The 9383-nt window shown below is 44.7% G+C and overlaps 1 protein-coding gene across 2 annotated transcripts in view; it reads left to right on the top strand.

Moving 5' to 3' along the window:
- TLR5 (toll like receptor 5) overlaps positions 1-8103 on the top strand; it is a 25261-nt gene extending 17158 nt beyond the window's left edge. For both annotated transcript variants that reach the window (XM_003790966.3, XM_023513934.1), the window contains exon 2: positions 5377-8103. In XM_003790966.3, the coding sequence (XP_003791014.1) occupies positions 5381-7957 (2577 nt within the window). In that variant the 5' untranslated portion in view covers positions 5377-5380 and the 3' untranslated portion in view covers positions 7958-8103. The remainder of the gene's footprint in view (positions 1-5376) is intronic.
- Positions 8104-9383: the final 1280 nt, after the last annotated feature.

Below are 9383 nucleotides of genomic sequence, written 5' to 3'. Positions count from 1 at the left end.
ACCAGCTGAGCCCGAGCAAGACCTTGTCTCTAAAAATAGCCAAGCGTTGTGGCAGGCACCTGTAGTCCCAGCTATTTGGGAGGCTGAGACAAGAAAATTGTTTGAGCCCAAGAGTTTGAGGTTGCTGCGAGCTGTGACACAATAGCACTCTACTAAGGGTGACAAAGTGAGACTCTTGAAAAAAAAAAAAAAAAAAAAAAAAAACTATTTATTCAACTGGCCTTATCTACCTTACTTACTTTAATTTTAGCTTCTCTGCAGACTTGAAAATTCATATCCTGAAACATATTTTTGGGGAGCTGCCTTTCATTCAGTGTTACCACAAATTCAAGGTAAAGCCACCTAGCTTGGTGTATGTGTTTGGGAGCCAGAAAAAAGACAGAATTGACACTAAAAACTTTAACTCTTTTATTCTGAGCTAATGTTCTCAATCCCCAATGGGGGGATTTCACTGCCTGGTTACGTAAGGTGAGAATTCATCCCAACGTCTGGATAAAACAGCAAACAGCAGCGGCAAAGCTGTCAGCCAGGTGGGGCCAAGTCAGTTCTTTCTTACAAATACTGGTATTTCAATATCAGAACACATACCTTTCAGTCACTTAAAACTCTCATTTAGAAAATCAAAGTTTCTATTCCCTTTTCTTCTAAAACAGAGGTCTGAAAACCGTGGTCTGTTTTTAGACGGTGAAGTCTGAAGTGTTTATTATCTGGCCCATTAGAGAAACCATTTTCCAGTCCCTGTTCTAGTCCCTAAAGTGTGTTTTATAATATGAACTAAGGGTTCTCAATGTGAGGTTAAAATGAATAGGCTTCAGGAAGTTAAGTGAATCCTCTGACACTAGGTGCAAAGTTTGCTTTGTGATGCAAATGTAAATTTGGGAAGGGCAGGAAACCAAAGCCATCACCAGATTCTCAAAGGCATCCAAGACCTCAAAATGTTTAAGAACTATTACAATATGTGTCTCCCTCCCGGCAGTGTGGCTGAGCACCATAGCCCACCATGGCATCATCAGGTGTGAATGTTGACACTGACATGCTCAACTCAATGACACGCTGAGCACTGACATGCTCAAGTGACCCTGCAGGGTCACACTATGAAATGTGGAACGATTACATAAAACTGAATACGAATACAGTCCTTCCAGGACCATTTATTTTTCTTCTTGAGTTGCAAGGCCTGATTTTCTCATATTCTTGTCTCCTCTGAACACATCTTCAGAACCTTCACCTTGGGTACCACAGGCTTTCATCTGTGCCTCCTGGGATGATAACAGCTTCTAGAATTATGGCCGTAGGATTTCCTGCCAGGAAACTTGGAGCTGGCCTTGGGGCCCGCAGTAACTGCCTTTCATCTCCTCGCCGTGACAGCCCAGTCTCTCTTTGCAGATACGAGCCTGCCCTTCCTAGCTTTGCTCTATCATCGCCATGTATATTTGATGCCATTAGACGCTGTGGATTAAATGATGATGTACAGTTGAAGGTGGCAGGGACGAGCAGTGCACCCCCCATGGCACCTGTGAGGGCCTGTCCCATAGGGCTGGGGTTTGCCTTTGGGGGTTCGCCTTTTGGGGTTCCTTCTGAACTGTAATGCCCGCAACTGCCCTCATTAGTTTCTGTTCTCTTTCAATAGTTCTTAGTTTTATCTATTAAGCTCACTTTGAACTTTTATCCCATTTTCCAAAATGCAGCCTCCTGCCTGTGTGTGTCTCCCATAAAATACAAGATTATTAGTGTCAAGGCCATTTGATGCCAAAAAAATAATGGCTACTTTGTATCACCCAATCTGATTCCCCACAAAAGAAACAATCACAACTCTGTAGGTGGAAAGAATAAACAGGAGTTAAGGAATTCCTGGTTTTAATCATCAGAGTGCTTGTAATAAATGTAGAAATAAAGAACTGGAAACTTTTCCTCCCCGGGCTGCAGACCCAAGCTCCTCTTCTATAACAAATATCTGAAATGATCCCTGTACTATTTTGAAATTAAATTCATAGATATAATCCACCTAACACATAACTTTAAAGAAATCACTATAATGCCCTAACTGGGATATAGAAAAAGAAATAAAAGAGAAAGTAATTTATAATGAATTGCTGTATTTCAATACAGAAATTTTTGCTTGGGCGCAACTACACTAGACAACAAAATGAGTTAGTCAAGGCATTCACACCTCCTTACAAAGAGTAAGTTTAGGCTCAACGCCCGTAGCACAGTGGTTATGGCGCCAGCCACATATAACGAGGCTGGTGGATTCAAATCCGGCCTGGGCCACCTAAACAACAATGACAACTGCAGCAACAACAACAACAAAATAGCCAGGCATTGTGGCAGGCACCTGTAATCCCAGTTCCTTGGGAGGCTGAGGCAAGAGAATTGCTTAAGCCCAAGAGTTTGAGGTTGCTGTGAGCTGTGATGTCACAGCACTCTACCCAGGGTGACCTAGTGAGACTGTATCAAAAAAAAAAAAAGAGTAAGTTTGGATTTAAGAGAAAAAAGAGAATATTCAACTGACACTTCTTAAACTTCATCAGTACACTTGACATTTTAAATGAGGGCCAAATAAATTGGCTCACACATAGATGCATTCGCCACTAGAGTGGCACAGATGAGTGTGGTGTGTTATGTGTGATCCTCCACAGAGGCCTCAACCATCATGAAGTGATTTTCTGAAACAATAGCACTTTTATAAGGTCCCTTCTGAACAAGGTACCGTCTTGCCTAAATTGACAAGGTGGTGGCATCCTGGAAAATTCCGTGTCAAGTATTATGACAGTGCAAAAGTTATGTTCTAAGGTAATTTTGAGCAAGTTTTTCAGCTTCAGGGACTTCTGGCAGCACATCCTACAGCTGTGGGTGCTAATTCTGTGTGGTAGGGGACTGTCATACACGCTCCTGATTGGGGCGTGCCCACTCCCCTGTGTGACAACCAAAGAACCATAGTAACAGATGTACAAAATGCTCCCTAGGGGAGTAACTGTCCCACCCAGAGCCTATGGAGTTTTACAGATAAAATGCAGTGAGACAATGTCCCCAAGCAGACCCAACGCCTTTTCCTCTCTGTGGACGGCAGTGTTGTTCATTCAACACGCTCTTTCCTTTTCTTCTTTCTTTTTTCTCCCCCTTCCAAGCATCTTTCTAAGCTTGCTGCAATTGTGCAGAATATAGTGGAGTAGGGATGGTAGACAGTAAGTAAATAATTAGACAAGATCAGTGAGGACTTGTGATAATTGTCTTGATGGAAATGAACTGGTTTTCTGGAGAGTTATAGGGCAGGGGAGCTATTTCAAATAGTGAGTGCAGGGGAAGGCTCCGTGAGGAAATGTCACAAGGTTCAGCCCGGAGAAGGACAGAGAAGGTTCACGTGGAGGGAGAGCAGCATGTGCTAAGGTCCTGATAGGACAGAGTTTGGAACAGCAGGTGTGACCCTGTTGGGCTGGAGCTCCCACCCTCGGACCTGGGAGGTGCCAGCCACTCCTCGCCCTGAGTATTGGCCTCTACTCATCCTTTCCTCACCTTCAGGTCCCTGCATATGTCATTATGTTAGAGACACCTTTCTCGACCACTCCATAAGCAGAGCTGCCACCCTGGCCTAGCCTCCCTGCCTCCTTTTTCCCGCTTCACATCCCCCCACTGCCTTACCTCCACCTGGAAGGTACCTACTTCTTTTGTTCTCAGTCGCCTTGGCCCGCTGCTGGAATCTAAGCTCCATAATAGCGGGCCTGATCTATTTTGTTCACTGATGTATCTCCGCTCCTAAAACAATGCTCAGCAATTATTTTTTGAGTAAGTTATTGAGGAGAAAAGTGGTCTAAGATGATGTTGAAGAGACAGGCAAGAGCCAGAGCATGTAAGTCCTTACAGGATTTTATTCGGACTACAGCAGGAAAGGAGGGAAGGCTTCTGTACAAAGAGGGCTGACAGCAACCAAATTAGGTTTTTAAAATAACACTTTGGCTACTGTTTGGAGAATGAGAGCAAGACCAGAGAGAAAGACGCCAGTGAGGAGTTTCTGGCATCACCTAGAAAAGAGCGGGCGGCAGCGGGGAACAGAGCAGGAGACAGGCTGGGGCAGGATCAGGATCGGAGGTTGGGGGGACAAACAAGAGGTGCTGATGGAGCCGATGTGGGGGAGGCGGGTGAGAGGATACGGATGACTCAGCTGTTGTCATCCTGAACCTCTCGGTGGAAATGGCGGAGCCATTTACTGAGATGGCAGAGAAATTAAGAGTGATGATAAAAATCCTCCCCAAGGTTTTCCTAATGATTATTAAATTTTGATCTTTTGAGTCAACTCAGGAATGAATGTCTCCTTCTGAGTTGCTGTACTTTGTGTGCCAGGGTCTCACAGTTTCCGTGGAAACCCCACCACAAATCAGCCCCAGCACAAAGCACAACCTCATCAGAGCTGGCTGACTCCAGCGCCATGACCGCTCGCGGGGCTTAACCGCCCCCGATGTTGGGACTCGTGCCAGTGAGGGTCTCAAGGGAGTGACGCTCATTATAAACCATTGCCTTTTTCCTATTCCTTTCTCCTCCCCATTCTCCTGCTCCCTGAGCCATGGAACTCTTTCCAACAGCGGATTTTTGTTACATTTAAAGCAAATTGAGTACTTCTCAGGGGCACGAGGCAGAGGCGTTTTGCAGAGGGTGGGCTCCTCCGGCTTTCTCCTCCCCGCACCGGGCGTGATACTTGGGGCAGAAGCTGCTGCATCGGGGAGGCAAACACTCCACCCAAATAGACGGCAGATTCCTCCCTTGCTGGACTCCAGCACACAAAGCTGGCTTTGGGCTTAGTTTTGTACTCACACAATCACGCAAATGCCAGGCAAGCAGGAGGTGCTTAAACACTCTTATGAAACATCCCTGACTGTGAGGATGGCGTATAGTCCCTGCGTCTGCATGCTGAGACGTACTGTGTGTGTGGAGTAAGGTTGGACAAAGGGAGATGGGGGAGGAGCCGAGAGAGGGGAGGGGAAGGTCGGTGGGTTTATTCCCATGGCCAGCTGGGCCCTCTGCGGGCTGGGAACGGGGCACCAGGCTGAGTGAAGCACAAGTGTGTCTCTTCCTGCTGTTTTCCCCAATTCCCTCAGCACATCTTGAAAAAATCTGAATGAACCAATGAATGAAGAAACAAATGCAGGGTTATTATAAAGATTAAGTGAAATATTTCTAAAGGTCCTAGAATAGTGCCTACTAAATAGATAATCCAGTATAAACGTCTGATAGAAAGAAAGTCAGAACAGCTTTGTCTGCAGCTCGTTCATGGGGTCAGAGGAGCAAGGGCTCCAAGGGAACAGGCGCCCCACGGAGGAAACCCCCAGGTGCAATGCCTTGAGCTTGAACGCCGGGGTTCTCATTCTCCTTTCTTCTCCATAGGACCATGGGAGACCACCTTGACCTTCTCTTAGGAATGGTGCTCATGACCAGTCCTGTGTTTGGAATTTCCCCCTGCTGGTTTGATGGTCGGATGGCCATATATCATTTCTGCAACCTCACCCAGGTCCCACAGGTCGTCAGCACCACCGAGAGGCTCCTGCTAAGCTTCAACTACATCAGGACACTAAATACCTCCTCATTCCCCTTCCTGGAAAAGCTGCAGCTTCTGGAGCTCGGGACCCAATATACCCGCCTGACTATTGACAGAGAGGCCTTCAGAAACCTGCCCAATCTTAGAGTCTTGGACCTGGGTGGAAGTCAGATAGACTTCTTGCATCCAGATGCTTTTCAGGGACTGTCCCATCTGCTTGAACTTAGACTGTTTTCCTGTGGTCTCTCTGACATTGTATTAAAAGATGGTTATTTCAGAAATTTAAAGTCCTTAACTCGCCTGGACCTATCCATAAATCAGATTAGTAGCCTTTACCTTCATCCTTCATTTCAGGAATTGAATTTCTTAAAGTCCATAGATTTTTCCCTCAATGAAATACACACTCTATGTGAGAGTGAGCTCACGCCCCTCCAAGGGAAAACACTTTCCTTTTTCAGCCTCGCAAAAAATAAACTATATAAAACCAGCTCAGGGGACTGGGGGAAATGTATGAACCCATTCAGAAACATGGTGCTGGAGACCCTAGATGTTTCTGGCAATGGCTGGACAGTGGACACCACAGGAAACTTTAGCAATGCCATTAGTGGAAGCCAGATTTTCTCTTTGAATCTTGCCCACCACGTCATGGGTTCTGGGTTTGGTTTCAATAACATAAAAGATCCTGACCAGAACACATTTGCAGGCCTGGCCAGAAGCTCAGTGATACACCTGGATCTTTCCCATGGGTTTATCTTCTCCCTGAACTCCCTGCTCTTTGGGACACTCAAGGACTTAAAGGTTCTGAACCTTGCCCACAACAAGATAAACAAGATTACAGACCAGGCATTTTATGGACTTGACAATCTCCAGATCCTCAATATGTCATATAACCTTCTGGGGGAACTTTATAATTCTAATTTCCATGGACTAACTAAGGTAGCCTACATCGATCTGCAAAAGAATCACATTGGGATCATTCAAGACCAAACGTTCACATCCCTGAGAAAATTAAATACTTTGGATCTCCGAGACAATGCTCTTAAAACCCTTAATTTTATTCCAAGCATATCTACCATCTTCTTGGGCAGCAATAAACTGGTGACTTTGCCCAAGATCAACCTTAGAGCCACCTTCATCAGCTTATCAGAAAACAGGCTGGAAAACATGGACGATCTCTACTTCCTTCTCCAGGTCCCTCATCTTCAGGTTCTCATCTTAAATCAAAATCGCTTATCTTCTTGTAACCACCGTCCTACCTCTGCAAAGAATCTCAGCATAGAACAACTTTTCCTTGGAGAAAATATGTTGCAACTTGCCTGGGAAACTGAACTTTGTTGGGATGTCTTTAAAGGGCTTTCCCATCTCCAAATTCTGTATTTGAATAATAACCACCTTAATTTCCTTCCACCAGGAATATTTAGTGATTTGACTGCCTTAAGGGGACTCAGTCTCAACTCCAACAGGTTGACAGTTCTTTCTTCTGATGATTTGCCTTCTAATTTGGAGATCCTGGATGTATCCAGAAACCAACTCCTTGTTCCCAATCCTGATTTATTTGTATCACTTAGTGCCTTGGACATAACTCATAATGGGTTCATTTGTGTGTGTGAACTCAGCCCTTTCATCAATTGGCTTAATCAAACCAATATCACTCTGTTTGGATCTCCGGCAGACATGGTCTGCACATACCCTGACTCCTTCTCTGGGATTTCCCTCTCCTCAATTTCCACAGAAGGTTGTGATGAAGAGGAAGTCTTAAAGTCCCTAGCATTTTCCCTTTTCATCTTATTCACTGTTGCTGTGACTTTGTTTCTCACGGCTGTCCTCATGGTTATAAAGTTACGGGGCTTTTGTTTCATCTGTTACAAGACGGCCCAGAGACTGGTATTCAAGGACCATCCCCAGGAAACAGAGGCTGACACATACAAATATGATGCCTATTTGTGCTTCAGTAGCAAAGACTTCGAATGGGTGCAGAATGCTTTGCTTAAACACCTGGACGCTCAATACAGTGACAAAAACAGATTTAACCTCTGCTTTGAAGAAAGAGACTTTGTCCCAGGGGAAAACCACATTGCCAATATCCAGGATGCTGTGTTGCGCAGCAGAAAGATTGTTTGTCTAGTGAGCAGACACTTCCTTAGGGACGGCTGGTGCCTGGAAGCCTTCAGTTATGCCCAGGGCAGGTGCTTGTCTGACCTCAACAATGCCCTCATCATGGTGGTGCTCGGGTCCCTGTCCCAGTACCAGTTGATGAAACATCAATCCATCAGAGGATTTGTACAGAAACAGCAATATTTGAGATGGCCTGAAGATCTCCAGGATGTTGGCTGGTTTCTTAATAAACTCTGTCAACAGATAGTAAAGAAAGGAAAAAAAAAGAAGAAAGACAATAACATTCAATTGCAAACTATAGCAACCATCTCCTAATCAGAAGAGCAGTTTCCAACTTATCTCAACCTACAGATAAGTCTTCACTTTGTATTTGCACCAAGTTACCATTGGGACTCCTTTTTGGAGGTTTTTTGTTTTTTGCTTCTATGAAAACAATATAAATTTCTTAATTTTCATATCAACACAATGTTTTGTCTCACTGACCCCCAAATGGAAAATAATAGATCTAGAAAATTGCAACTTCCCCTGGAGGTTCCCACTGTCCATTGAATTCCTTTCAGACCCAATAATACTGTTCTCTAGTATTGTGTCAACTGTGCGATATATCCTAATAGCAAGAAGGGCACCATGGGGGAAGCTACCGATGGCTGGCACAGTTTGTCTAGCATTCAGTTTAACCTCAGGCTGGTCAATGATTCTGAGTTGTCTGTGTTCTGCAAAATGACATGAAGTAGAAAACAGATTGGAGAGGAATGTTTCTTTCTTCTGCCATGGAACAATGCCACTGTCAGGTACAGGTCACACTTCATCTTAGGGGACAAGAGGTAGCCCCAAAGAAGTTGGGATGAGAATAACTGTGTGTTGTGTGGCTGTATTGCACTTCATGGTCTTACCCTTGGCTCCTCCAGGTCTCACTCTCGTGGCCCAAGAGCATTATTTTGCATGCTACCTTTATTTCAGCCTGGCCTTCAAGACCATCCGTGACTGACCAGCAACCCTTTCAGCTTTGTTTCATACCACATCTTATTTATCAACTTCTCAGGCTGTAGCACAAAGAACATGGACTTTGCACACTGATTCTGGATTGAGTTCTGATTTGGCTGATTATTAGCCGTGTAAGTTCAACCACGTTCAAACCTTGCTAGGCCTCACTTTTCTCATTTATAGACATGATATACCTCATGGAGGTGCTGTGAAAATTAAAGTGGCCAAGGATGCCAGGGCTTCTCAAATCTTTTCCTTAGTTTTCCTAGTGGCCTTTGGAGAGTACACAGCTGAAGAGCCTTCTGGGGCAGTCACAATTTCTTTGAAATTGTACTTTTTGAAATCTACATGAATTTTGCACCCTATTCCCTTTTTTCATATCTATCAATTTAGAAATGGTTTTCTGCAAATGCACTGGGAAAATTTAAAACAAGGCAGGCATATCAAAAATACCCTATAGCTTCACATAACAGCTTCCTCCAAATCTGACATACCCTCAGGTCAGCTCCTTCAATTTGAGAAGAATATGCAGGCCTGGGAATCAGCACTCCAAAATGTCACTCCATTCCCCCCACTGGGCCCCCTAATCTCAAGACCACCAACACATACACACACACGCTATTTGCATCCCAGCTTCTAGGTTCTTTGGGCACCTCTGATGATAAGACTGACCTTGTCCCACACCTAGGGATGGCATTTTCTCATACACATCATGCACACTCACTCCATCTCTTCTCTCTGGAATGTTCTCCCATCT

This window comes from Otolemur garnettii, unplaced genomic scaffold, assembly GCF_000181295.1.
Source record: "Otolemur garnettii isolate 467f Iridium unplaced genomic scaffold, OtoGar3 scaffold00045, whole genome shotgun sequence".
NCBI classification, from domain to species: domain Eukaryota; kingdom Metazoa; phylum Chordata; class Mammalia; order Primates; family Galagidae; genus Otolemur; species Otolemur garnettii.
This window is presented reverse-complemented; position numbering and strand designations above follow the sequence as displayed.